Below are 14,860 nucleotides of genomic sequence, written 5' to 3' on the forward strand. Positions count from 1 at the left end.
CTGCCTTAGCTTCTATTACGTCACTAAAATACCTTTTATCTAAACCGTAATAGCAACCTTAGGAGTGAATTAAATATCGGTATTGAAATAGTTTATATTTAAAACTGTCAAGTTAATTGATACTTTTTATCAAAGGAAATTAAGGAGTACTTTTCGAAGACTCGAAACATAATCAAGTTTACGGAAACAGCCCGCCATCTAGTAGACAATAGTGAAAAATAATCCTGCAATGATACGTACGGTCTACAAAAAATTCCCACACTTGCATTCTTTTTTTAATCATCGGCACAATAATTATATAGCAAAAGTACTATTAATAGTAGCTTCAATTCAATTATATATTGCCTAAGATAAAATAATGAAAAGCTTATATGCCCTAATCAAGTTGTAATTATTATTTAACAACAACACAAAAATTATATTTCAAAAACAACATATTACTTCTATAAATGTATGTAAAAGCGCCATCTCTTGTTAAATAGCAATTACTACAGAAAATTGTATTGTAAAGATTGTATTCAATGCAACAACTATATTATACGAATTTAAAAACACTTGAATATTATGCAAATTATATCGTCATTAGCACAGTGTATATCTATGTATTATTAAGGCTTTAATTTCATGCATCATATGATTATTATGGAAATAAATATGTTCGTTGTTTTACGTCTGATTATTTTTACTTTATTATTGCATTTGCGGAAATGAAAACTTGGGTAGGTTTTAAAGAAAACTAAGAAATTATACTAAATAAATTTATTCAGTTCGACACATGATCATCTTTTGAACAAAACAAATATAATAATAATTTAAGGAACATAATTATATAATACATTATTTACATTAGATTATCAGTCTTAACAGCTAACAGTAATACTGTTGAACAGATCTTAACTTAGGAACAATGGTTGAACAACAAAGGATTTAATCTACTTCTTCGACGGTAGGGCCACTGCTATGTGAACCTGGCATGCCGGCTCCAGGTCCTGCAGCACCTGCGCCGTGAATCTTGCTCATAATGGGAGAGCACGTACGCTGCAAGTCCTTCAACTTGTGCTCGTACTCTTCTTTTTCGGCCAGCGTGTTGTTATCCAGCCACTGCAGCGCCTCGTCGCACGCGCTGCGAGCGCTGTTTTTGTCGGCGTCGCTCAGCTTCGAACCCGCGTCATCCAAAGCCTGTCGCACACTGAACACGTACGACTCCAACTGGTTGCGCGCGGCCACTCGTTGGCGCTGTTTCTCGTCCTCCTCCTTGTAGCGCTCGGCCTCCGACAACATGCGATCTATCTCGGCCTGCGACAGTCTCCCCCTGTCGTTCTTGATGACGATGTTCTTGCTGCGGCCCGTGCTGTTCTCCTTCGCGGACACGTTGAGAATGCCATTGGCGTCCAGATCGAAGGTGACGTCGATCTTGGGGACGCCGCGGGGCGCCGGCGGGATGCCGGTGAGATCGAACGTGCCGAGCAGGTTGTTGTCTTTGGTCATAGCCCGCTCGCCCTCGTACACTTGGATCGTGACGGCTGGCTGGTTGTCGGAGTACGTCGTGAACGTTTGCGACTGCTTGCAAGGGATCTTGCAGTTGCGCTCGATGATCTTCGTCATCACGCCTCCCGCCGTCTCGATACCCAGAGACAGCGGGGCGACGTCCACCAACAATACATCTTGGATCTTAGAGTCGCTCTCGCCGCTCAGGATAGCCGCCTGCACCGCCGCGCCGTAAGCGACCGCCTCGTCGGGGTTGATGGACAAGTTCAGCTTCTTACCGCAGAAGAAGTTCTGCAGCAGGTTCTGGACTTTCGGTATGCGAGTGGACCCTCCCACGAGGACCACGTCGTGGATCTGGCTCTTGTCCATCTTGGCATCTTTCAAAGCTTTCTCGACGGGCTCTAGAGTGCCGCGGAAGAGGTCCGAGCAGAGCTCCTCGAAGCGGGCGCGCGACACGCGCGTGTAGAAGTCGATTCCCTCATAGAGCGCGTCTATTTCGATCGTCGCCTCCGTGCTCGAGGACAGTGTGCGCTTCGCTCGCTCGGCGGCCGTGCGGAGGCGTCTCAGGGCGCGCGGGTTCTTGCGCAAATCCTTCTTGTACTTGCGTTGGAACTCCTCCGCCAGGTGATTCACGAGTCTGTTGTCGAAGTCCTCGCCCCCGAGGTGCGTGTCGCCGGCCGTCGCCTTGACCTCGAACAGCGAGCCTTCGTCGATGGTCAAGATCGACACGTCGAAGGTGCCGCCGCCGAGATCGAAGATCAGAACGTTTCGTTCGCCTTTCAGGTTCTTGTCCAGTCCGTAGGCGAGCGCGGCCGCCGTGGGTTCGTTGATGATCCTGAGGACGTTCAAACCTGCTATGGCGCCGGCGTCCTTCGTCGCCTGTCTCTGGGAGTCGTTGAAGTAAGCGGGAACTGTGATGACGGCGTCCCGAACCGACGTCCCGAGATAGGCCTCCGCCGTCTCCTTCATCTTCGTCAGAACCATGCTGCTGATCTCCTCCGGCGCGAACCTCTTCGCTTCCCCCTTGAACTCGACCTGTATCTTCGGTTTGCCGCAGTCGTTGATCACTTTGAAAGGCCAATGCTTCATGTCCTGTTGGATCTTCTGGTCATCGAATTTGCGACCGATCAGCCTCTTCGCGTCGAAGACTGTGTTGCTGGGGTTCAAAGCGACCTGGTTCTTCGCCGCGTCGCCGATCAGCCGCTCCGTGTCGGTGAACGCGACGTACGATGGCGTCGTCCTGTTGCCTTGGTCGTTGGCGATGATTTCCACGTTCCCATGTTGCCAAACTCCGACGCACGAGTAAGTCGTACCGAGATCAATTCCAATAGCTGGCATTTTGCTTGTTTTTCTTATAAACACTCGTATAAATAAGCACTCGTAGTAAAGTCACTTGTAAAACTTCGCTTCGGTTTGTACCGAACTCTTCGTCCGCTCTGTATCGTATTTCAAATTATACTGACTTTACGCGCCAAGCTCGGAGCTTATATATTAAACGAATAAGGATTCGCGAACAATCTACGCTGTACTAGAAGGCGCCAATCAGGTCGCCGAGGACAGCGAAAATTCTAGATAAAAATTCTATCGGCCAATAGCAATTTAGGACGTCAGCTAGAAAGAAACAACAATATCGGAGAAGAGTAATTTAGGGTTGCTAGCGAAAAAGATTTACCATGTCCTCGGGAGTATTTATTTAAAGACTGCCTAGATTTTTTGAATCATTAAAAATATTTTTTGTTGACAAAATTGTATTGTTGTAATATAAAAAAAGTTTTAATGTCGTATTATTCTCTACTAGCTCGTTCTCTCTTTATTCCATTTTATTATATTTTTTATTGTTAATTTATAAGGAAATTCAAATACAATTATTATGTATGTTCTTACCATTAGCTTGAAAGTAACAAGACTAATTTTATTGAAATAACTTTACACTGTTTTCGCAGATCATATTGTGGTATAAAAAAATTATATTCATGTAGTCATTAAACGTTGTAATTTTGCACATAAAAGCAATCTGAATATGATTATTTATAAAATCTATTATGATAATCGATGTATTATAATTCAAAGTTATTTTGCCTATTAATGATTTAAATCGCAAGTATAATAATATGTTTACATGTTGGCCACACTGACGATCGTTCCAGACGCTTCAGATCGGCGAGATCGAAAGAGATAGCAATACCGGGCAGAAAGAGTGCGCACTATGCGTTCTCCCTTGACGCAATAATAAATTACGTTATGTTACCAGGGTTGCCAGATTGGGCGATTTATCGCCATTTGGGCTACCTCGCCGACGAAACGGCGATATAAAAATATGAAAAATCGCTTGTCGCCCAAATGGGCTACATGAGATTTTATTTTGACGATTTTGGGCTACTTCGCCACTTCGGTGCTGTTCTTATCTCTAAATTTCTTAAAACCCTATCGTCGTGACTCTGTGTAGGGATATTGAACGATACTCAATTGTCCATTATAATTTATATTTTAAGTTTTTGTTAAAGTTTGATTGTTTTATTGTTTACGCATTTTTTGCAATCATTTTTTTTAGAAACGAACCAAATATATATATTTTTAATTTATTTTATCCGTCTTGAGTACGATTTCAGATAAAATAAAAAATATTACACGAAAAACTTAAAATAGTATTGGCCATTATTAAGTTTTTCGTGTAATATTTTTTATTTTATCTGAAATCGTACTCAAGACAGATAAAATGAATTGAAAATATCTATTTATTTGGTTGTAAATTCTAAAAAAAAGATTGGAAAACATGCGTAAACAATTATTGCCAAAGAATTACCAAATATTTTGAGTGGCAAAATTTATAACTATTGTCAAACAGATGATCAGTCGATAAGGAAGCAAGTTACGTTTGTTACACAAAAAACAATAAAACAGAATTTAGATATTCACGATTTCACACAAAGTTTTTTGAACAATTATTATTAACAAAATAAAAAGTTCGTTCCAAATTTTAACAAAATCCGATCGAATTCACGTCGATTTTGGGCTACTCTGCATTATCGTATGAGGCAGCGATTTTGGGCTCCTCCCCACCCTGGGTTCTGGCGACTACCAAACGCAGACGTCTGGCAACCCTGTATGTTACGCTATTGTTCCCGACTTTCAAAATACGGTACTAGAAAATTCTAGATATCTTTCTTTGTAGAAATTATTCTTCGTTGTTACCATATTACTTTTAATAAAAATGCACAGAGCATTTCATTTAAGTAATGTAATTGGAAGATAAAAAACCAAAAGTAATAAACTACAAATAGTTGTTGTTGCTAATAAATAAATGCAATAATTTTTATGAATGTGATTACAACAAAATCTAAATTCACGTAAATATCTCATTAACATTAAAAAAGCTTTGTATTATTTTTAAATTATTTTAATTAATATAAAACAATATTTCTAACATTACTATTACATTAATATGTAAAACTTATGATATTATTTCAAATCAAATTTAAAAAAAAGGGACTCAAATGTGGAATATGAAAAGATAAATAAGCAACTTTGACCTTGAAATTTGAGTTACACTACTGTAGTGAGGAGAAAATTATTGAATAAGGAAACCACATATTTTTTTGATTTTATACGTAATTTTATGTTATTTTTAGATAAGTTCTATATAAATAGCAGAATCAAATTTTAGGTGTTTCACAGAATTGTGTCATAAATAAAAATTGGTTTGCTTTTGATTTGGTTTGGTTTGAATAGTATTGTTAACTTATGAATAGGTTGTCATTTTCACAGATAAATCATAGAAACACACTAATTATTTTATTTATACGAATAGATTTATATTTCCATATAAAATATTAGCATTTTATCGAACATTAGGTAACTTAATTTAATATAAATATTACATACACGACACTTCTGATATTAAAAAATAAATTTTGTTTTGGTTGTTTCTTATTCTCGTTGGTATAGATCTAAATAAGTATTATAAATAGCCAAGATGGTTCAGTGGTTGGAATATGTGAATTTTAATTGACGTTTGCGACTTCAAATCTGTGCAGACGTCACTGAGTTTCCTCGTGTTTTTTTCGTGTTATTAATATCGTTGAATTTATTTCAGCGCTAAAGAAAACATCATAAGACGCGCATATGTGTATAATTGAATTCTTTTAAACAGCTATAGGATGTTTAGAAGTTGTTTTATTTTCGACAAAATAATGAATTATAAAATGAAATTAGTAACAACAGAATAATGATTTTAATTATAATTTAATAGTCAATCAGATCAGTTACTTAAACAAAAATACTGTAAGTAGTGTGTAGTAAACTACCAGTCTTTATATGTCAGAAATTATTTCTTTTTTGTGAATTTGCATACCAGACGAAAGCTGAACTACAAAACTTGATATAAAATTACTCAAGATATCGTAAGCACCGTAAAATGTACGATTACTATGTAATACATTCAAAAAAAAAAACAATCCTTAATTTTTAAATATGAACTGTGATTTTATCCAATACAAGCAATCCGCCCCGGCTTCGCACTGGTGCAATGATGATACTACATATACTACAGATTTTTTCTTGTTTCTTTACTGTATTGAACATTTTATCCAAAAAACCTTCCTTTCAAATCACTCTATCTTTTAATATAAAACCGCGTCAAAATCCGTTGCGTAATTTTAAAGATCTAAATGTGATTTATTTATTTATTTGAAACACTACGGCATATTCACAAAAACACTTATGTAATAAAAGTACACGGACCAGTGCAGTGTGATACACTACTACAGGCATTTACAGTACTGTTGAATTAAATAAAAAGCAATACACTCTTAAATAATATTAAATACTTAAGCTAAAACAAATATAGGCAAATACGGTTTAAGACCATACAAATACAATATAGGCAATACAAACAAAATAAATAATTATAAGCCCTTAATAATAAATTTTATAAATAAAAGTATAATAACAACATAGTAATGTTACTCACTTACAGCGTATAATTACCAAATATACTGCAGAATGTCTTAATCAATGATGTTGAAATAAACAGATATGTTATTAACGCGTAAAAAGTGAAGACTAGAAAACGTCCTAATTGTGACGTTTGCCTTTAGTTGTTTGACGTAGTAATACGTTATAATACATCATAATTACGTAGTAATACGTTTTGCGTAATTAAAACATCTAGTTATCCCCTTTACTTATTGTTTTTATCAAGCTATCCTTTTTACTTTTAACGAAATGTAAAAATAAACTAAAATAAACGGTCCCCGGCGCGGCACACTTTTTTCTGTTGTTTAGTATGGATATAACATATCTGTTTATTAGAAAATTCAAAGTTTTCCAGTCATTCTCTGCTAAGTACCTATATTGTGCATGTGTTATACTTATAAACCTCCATCTTGAATCAATCTATCTATTTAAAAAAATGCTTCAAAATTGTTGTGTAATTTTAAAGATTCATTGTTTTATACTATGTAATGATAATATAATTTTATTTCAGTAATTTATTATAATTAGTATTCATTTTTATTTTCTACATAATTGCAAATAAAACACATAGAAAATATACACGCAATAAATAAAGCATTAACATAACGATGCTTTGTATCGACTGACCTGACTATATATTATAGTAGTGTGACTATACACGCATACAGGTATACATACGTAAACACGCACACGAGCTTAAAAATGACAAACATTTACAAAACTGAAATAACAACACATTTTTTTTATTCCCATGTTTAAAATAATTTATATTTTTCACAGTATATTTTTTGCAAATATCTAATAACAATTTATTAATGTACACGGCTTTGACAAAATTCTAGATTTTCTTAAAACACTACCCATCTAGCTCAATGGTAACAACCATGTAATACAAGGGAACGTAATATAAATCTAGAAAAAAAATGCTGTTGTAAAATTGTGAACTACCAGAGTCGTAACCAATAACAAAACCAAATACCAAAAACAAAATCAAAATCAATTATTCAAGTGAGCTTTTACAGGCACTTTTGAATCGTCAATTAACAATTAAGTAATTATCGACGACCTCCATGGTCGAGTGGTGTGTACACCGGTTTTCATGGGTACGCCACTCCGAGGTCCCGGGTTCGATTCCTGGCCGAGTCGATGTAGATTACCATTAGTTTTCTATGTTGTCTTGGGTCTGGGTGTTTGTGGTACCGTCGTTACTTCTGATTTCCATAACACAAGTGCTTCAGCTACTTAGATTGGGATCAGAGTAATGTATGTGATGTTGTCTCATATTTATTTTATTTTATTTTATTTTAAGTGAAGCTACCACCGGTTCGGAAAGGAGATTCTACAGAAAATAACCGGCAAGAAACTCAGTAGTTAGTCTTTTTCAACATTAAAAAAATACAAAGTCATGTTAGTTAAGACAATTATTTAAATTAATATATCCTGCCTGGAAGTCAGGTATTAAACAGGTATTAATTCCACGCTTTTTTGTCATCTATAAAATCTTGTATCGAATAATACACCTTTTTTACCAAGAACATAAATAAACTGCCTAATAATAATTGTTCAAGATTTTCACGTACATTTTATAATGGCAAATGTATTTTTTTTAAACACGGTAATGCATGATGTAATGCGTCTTAAATGTAGTTACGTTTTAATGCATTTAGTGACGTGATCGAATGAAAGTTGAAAATGAATTATAAGAAAATAATTTTTATGTACAGGCGAATCTCTCAAATAAATTATTTTTTAGTCAAATTAAATTTTTGAATTAAATAATTATATTATATTTAAAAAAGGTGTTTAAAAATGTGGGTTTGGTGCACCAAAATTGATCAACAGTACAATAACAGTATTACGAAAATGAATTAAATGACTATTCACTGGGTGCGCGATGGCAGCCCCAACTAGCGGTTGCAAATACGGTGGCCTCCGAAATGTCAAATGCCCGGCTGTCATTGCGACAAGTTATTTATAAACGAACAATTTTGATTAAATATTGTAATTTACATTTATTCAATTAATAAATATTCTAAATCTATATAAGGTAAGTCTTTTTTTATTTTTTGTCTAAAATGGCACAATCAATAGATTTCGCTTAGTACCTACATTACGGATTTTTCATGGCTGTCGTCATGAGAAGCAAGTAAAGAAATAAGCAAATTTCATCGAATAAAGCATTTTATGTAAATAACAGTCGATTATTTATGAGTGCTTGTGCTCTCAATAATCCATCCTTTTATGTATTTTCAGTTAAACATGGCCAAATTAATCATAAAAACTTCCGACCAATCACACACGACATCATTTTCCAACCACAAACAACATTGAAAGGAAAACAATTAGTTTTAGCTCAACATGTGCAAGGTGTCAAAGAAATTAAATATGAAGATAATATGATCCATTCCATGTTTATTTACTAAAAACGTAAATCTTTCTACTATAAAGTTACAGCGTCCGCCACAGAAAGTTCCTTTATCGGCCATGACGCGCGCTGCGATCGTTTCGTGGTTCCCCCACCGATTAGTACAGTAATATTTATTTCTATTTTACATGTATATATATATATATATATATATATATATATATATATATATATATTATTTTTTTTAACAATTATTTTTGTGTAAATGCCATAAAAAATCCTATTTTTTATTTTGTTGTTGCATTATAATCATTAGTTAATGTTTAAATTGCTTTTATTTTTATTTTTTTTGTATTATTTTTATGTTTGTAATGAATAAACGAACTAAACTGGCTTAATTATAACGAACCCATTTCAATTACATTACAAAAACACAATTCTTTCTTTACATTATGTGTATGTATATGTATGCATCTAAAAATTTTGCGGTTATTTTTGATCAACATTTACCGTGGCACAGGTGAGTAACATAAGCAGAAAAATGTTTTCAGCTGTAGGGTCGCTCCGAAGGTTGCGTAACTTCCTACCTATTCCCACCAAAAAAGCCTCCTATTACCAATTCTCGATTATGCTGACACATGCTTTTTTGACTTAAAAGAGGAGCAACTCAATAAGATTGAGCGCCTTCAAAATCTTTGCATTCGTTTCATATTTGGACTTCGTAAAGATAATCACATCTCCGACTTTCGCAAAAAGCTCAAGTGGCTCCCAATTCACTATCGCAGGAATACTCATATACTCCATCTACTTTACTCAATACTCTATCATCCTTCAACTCTGCTTTATTTAAAAGAGAATTTCAAATTTTTACAAACGATTGAAACGACAATACGATCTTGCACTTAATTGCCGTACTTAATATATATGTTTTTTTGGCTTTTTCGCGAGACATTTACTTAATTTTTGTATATTATAAATTTAATTTAATTAGATAGATACATATGTAGATACATAGGTATGCATGTATTTTAGATATCAGTTACTGTAAATTATTATTATTATTTTTTTTTTAATATATTAATATTACACTGTATTTATTTATTATGTTTATATCTGCTCTGTACACCCCTACCTCTTTATATATCTGTTTTCCTCTACCTTAAGGTTGCCTGGAAGAGATCGCTGTGTTAGCGTTAAGGCCGCCTCTTGTACATCTTTCCTAACCGAGTCTACGTGATTTATTTACTGGTGTACAATAAAGAGTATTTTGATTTGATTTGATTTGATGTATCCTTCAGATAGGTTTCATCCGGGCTATGTGGGATATCTACTAAAACCACTGCCATGGCCGTCTTTAGCACATACCGAAGTCATATTGATAAAACTCATCCGGGGCAAAAATCTCGTGCTGTTAGCTCGCTCTTAGGAGAGCTCCGCCGAGCCATGAACGAAGATCTTTTCATGGGGCGAAAAACCTAACCTAAAAGTCATGATACATTTGGCTGACCGTACTATAACTTAGACCGTAGTATAAGCCCTTACCTTGCTAACAATTTCACGGTGACATACATATTATTTATAGCGGTCTGATGATATTAAGACAGTTTTGAGCCAAGAAATAAATCGCAGTTTATTTATAGTTTAATTATAACTGCCCAATGTCATTTTATTATGTATTGTTTCAAAGGTCATTAGCCGCGAAATAGCAGCTGTTATTTTTAAATCGTTAATTATAAATTGTACATTTTATAATATAGATGTATGTATTGATTGTTTTTGTCGATTTACTTGAAAACTTGATGGATATTACATCCAATAGGCTATTTGACTGGTTTTAAAAATCCACCTTATATTATTTAGTAGAGGTTAAGGAACCCAGTAAAAGTTGTTTTTTTTTATTTCTAGTACATATTTGCCGAAAAAATGCCGCGAAAACGCTACTTGGACAATATGGCGCTGCAATGGGGTAGGTAATGTCACTTTCCTGTATTTTAATCTGTGGTACATATAGTAGAAAAGCAACGTTAACAAGTAAGTGACTTCATCATAAGTCTGACCAATTAGGAGCGTTTTGTGTCACGTGACAAACGTTTGCAAAAATGCATTTTTATTTATGGATTTTTTAATAAATTAAGTATTATTTTCAACTTTAGTTGATAAATAACGTTGACCCGGCTTCGAACGGGTTTACATAAGGTTTTTTTTTAAATTATTTTTGTTGTGTTTTATACTTATATAATTTTAAACGCAATATCACATTATATTTTTATACTTACAATCCAAATTATTTTTCAACGTTTTTTTTTTTTTAATTTTAGTATTGTATTTAATCTTAAGGGAGAGAGATCTTTTTTTTCTATTTCTATGACATTTCTTATTCGTAATATCTATTAAATGAAATAGCCGCTTGTAAAAGCCTACTTGAACAAAGTTTAATTTGATTTTAACCACATGAATTGTGTCTTGACAATAATATGATTTAATTTGATAAATATTTTAACAGAAGTAGGAATAACATGGTCTAACTTAGATCGGTATTTTTGTTTTTGTTGGGGTGCATGTCAGTCTCCTCCTCGTGGTGCACCCTGGGCAACGGGTCCGGCTTGAGCTTGCTCGTCGGCCACGGCTAAGACTGGCGGGAGGGATGCCGCGTGGCTGCTCCTGGTACGTTTTGGTTGGCGTCAGGGCGGACCATGTGAGGCCTCGTTGGCTAGGAGGGAGTGGGAGGCTCGCTACTCCAGCCTCCCAGGTGTTTTACACCGGCCGTCAGCGGCGGTGCCTACTATCTTTTCCGCCGCAGGGCGTCAGCTTCGTTGACGCCCAGCCTCCAGTGGCGGACTTGGGGGAGTTCGTCACGTGGAGGATGAGAAGACAGGCGAGGAGGAGGCCCATTTGGCCCCGGTTGAGTCCCACATACCCGTCCCGGTCCCCTGGCCGGGCGGGAGGCGTCAATGCCTTTCCTCCTGGTAATACACAAAAAAAAGGTCGTTATGTTTGTTAACTTTAAAAATGTAAAAAGTAGTTATTGTGGCATAACGATAAAAGTTCGATACATGGTATCGCGAAGTTTTTTGTAGATATTCATACGTTCTTTAATAATGTAGAACATACTTTAATTCTATCATCAATAGTGTCCTTAGCGCATGCGAAGGAAGCTTTATTACTCCTTGGGTTTAAGTACTTAAGTATTAGTAAATCTCCCGAATTTTGTCTAGCATTAAATGTAGCTTATGTGGCTCAGAATTAATGTAACTTTCCAATGTCAAAAAAATTTTGAAATCGGCACAGCAGATTTTGAGTTTATTCATTACATACGCACTCATAAAAATACAAGTTTTCCTCTTTATAATAGAAGTAGGTATATATAGATAGTTTCAGAGTTATCGGTACTAATATTATAAAGGCGAAGGTCTATCTATCTGTTGCTCTTTGACAGTTAAACCTTTAAACCTAATTTGATGACATTTTGAATCAAGCAAGATTGAGCTGCTAGGATAGTTATAGGATTATTATTATGCCTAGCAGTTGACGACCAGCCCCGCAAACGCAAGCGAAGCCGGGGAGACATTAAAGTAACAGCCAGTAAATTTCCCACTGCTGGGCTAATGGCCTTCTCTCTCATTAAGGAGAGGGCTTGGAACATATTCCACCACGCTGATCCAATACGGGTTGGTGGAATGCACATGTATCGGAATTTCGATGAAATTAGACATCGTGAGGAAACCCCTCACGATGTTTTCCTTCACCATGAGCAAAACACAAATTAAGCACATATATATAGTGGTGCTTGCCTGGGTTTGAACCCGAAATCATCGGTTAAGATGCACGAGTTCTAACTACTGGGCCATCTCGGCTCTGGGGAGACATTATTAATCTTAAAATGTTGCATAAGACTTGAAAGGTCAAAATTTCTACAAAAAGCCAACAGATTTTTTTAAAGAATCACAGCAAAAATAATACATAACGTCATTATTTGTTTAATCTGCCTGAAAGTGGGCCTTGTCAAAAATAATAGCATATTATTACGAATGCGATGCTGGACACAATTATATACAAGGTTTAACAGGCGTTATATTCAAAAATCCATTTTGTAATTTTGTTTCATTAGTTTATTTACACGAAACTTATGATACATTGAAATTGAACCTTGAATTACTTTTCAACCGACTTCAGAAATTTGTTAGAGGTTATCAATTCGTCTGTATTTTTTTATGTTACCTCATAACTTTTCACTGGGTGGACCAATTTTGATATTTTGTTTGAAAGGTAGTGTGGTTCCGATATAAGTCTTAAATTTGCATTATGTATGTGGTGAATAACTCACAACTGCGCCAACTAATTTTGATGATTCTTATTTAGATCTAGATATTATTTAGAGATAGATTTTAGATTATAAAGGATACTTCAAGGGTAGTTTAGTGAAAGTTTTGTAAGGTTCTGAGCATAGGATCAATGACAAAGTAACAGAACGAACGGGAACGGAGCAATTCTGAGGAGCACGTTAGCGATACTCGGCCGAATCTTTTATTTATAGGTTATTTGGATATTTGAGTAACCTTCCGTAACGTGGTTATGTTCATGTAATTGTCATAGTCGAATATTATAATCAAATAGCGACCGTCATCGGCTTCGCACGGGAGCAATACGGATACTAAATATACTACAGAATTTGTTCATTTACGACATCACAAACTTCTAAAATGATCAGTGTTTCTTTACTATATTGTTTATGAATGATATATTCAAACCTTCCCCTTGAATCGCACTATCTATTGAGAAAAACCGCATCAAAATCCGTTGCGTAGATTTAAAGATATAGGGACAGAGACAGCGACTTTGTTTTATACTATGTAGTGATGGAACTCCTAAACGGCTCACAGTCAGGGTGCGATATAGGACAGAATTTCTTACTGTCTTTAATCAAATTTTGTGTATGTGATGTGATGTCATATGATGTACGACATATGTATATTAGCTCTTTTGCAAAAATTTTTTACTTAGGTCGATTACAGCTCTTTCGAGGATGTTACCTTGTAGTTTATGCGGCATGACATATTAAAGCCGCATTTTTGAAAGTCTATTTTTGCTTTATTCGCAAGTTTCTTTTAAAATTGTCCTCGAAGTACTTTCTGTGTCATATAAACGGCACGCTTAATCTATCCATATTAAGAAAAAATAGTTAGTCTACATCAGCTTCACTTAAAATTATAGAAATAAATAAAAAATTTAACATTTGTAAAAAACATATTTCTTAAAGTATTATTTATTTTTGATAGATTTGTAGCGTTTTCTTGGCTGACACCGGCTCCAAATATAACAATAACTATAACTACGTTATTTAATCGTACATCGACTTTTAAGTAGTCTGACATTTTTCATTTAATTTTACTTGTGAGGACTCTAAAAAATATGTTGAATACGCAATTATTTTTATTATTTTTTAGTGCATATTTATTTGTTTTAAAATAGTGTATTGTTTGAAGTTAGTTTTTCTCTTTGTTAAAATTTTTATTTATAAATATATAATTTGACTCGTCAAATTAGCGAAAAACACTTTTATATTATATTTTTAGATTATTAGTAGTATTATTTTAGACTTATTTTATTATAATATGTTAGAAAAGTAGTGGAATAGATTTAGAGAATTGTATTATAAACAAAGATATATGAAGAGTACAGTATAGCGGAGCTATTAAAGAATTGCATGGATTACGCCAAGCAGAGGTTAATTTTTCTTTATTACTTCTTGGATGAGAACAGAGTATCGATTACTAGTTGCTGCCCACAACTTCGCCCGTATGTAAATGTGGGTGACTTATGCAGGTGTGCAAGATAAAGATTTAATGGTGGTAGGGCTTTGTGTAAGTCCGTCTGGGTAGGTACCACCCACTCATCAGTTATTCTACCGCCAAACAACAGTACGCAGTATTGTTGTGTTCCGGTTTGAAGGGTGAGTGAGCCAGTGTAACTACAGGCACAAGGGACATAACATCTTAGTTCCCAAGGTTGGTGGCGCATTGACGATGTAAGGAA

The 14,860-nt window shown here is 35.1% G+C and overlaps 1 protein-coding gene across 1 annotated transcript; it reads right to left on the reverse strand.

Moving 5' to 3' along the window:
* Positions 1-770: 770 nt before the first annotated feature.
* LOC124540462 (heat shock protein 68-like) lies at positions 771-2,873 on the reverse strand. The gene has a single exon (XM_047118061.1). It carries the CDS (start codon positions 2,824-2,826, stop codon positions 928-930), a length of 1,899 nt encoding a protein of 632 aa, XP_046974017.1. The 5' UTR covers positions 2,827-2,873; the 3' UTR covers positions 771-927.
* Positions 2,874-14,860: the final 11,987 nt, after the last annotated feature.

Source organism: Vanessa cardui, chromosome 25 (assembly GCF_905220365.1).
Source record: "Vanessa cardui chromosome 25, ilVanCard2.1, whole genome shotgun sequence".
NCBI lineage: Eukaryota > Metazoa > Arthropoda > Insecta > Lepidoptera > Nymphalidae > Vanessa > Vanessa cardui.

Coding starts and splice junctions, on each gene's coding strand:
- LOC124540462 (XM_047118061.1), bottom strand. CDS start 2,826: ATGCCAGCTATTGGAATTGATCTCGGTACGACTTACTCGTGCGTCGGA.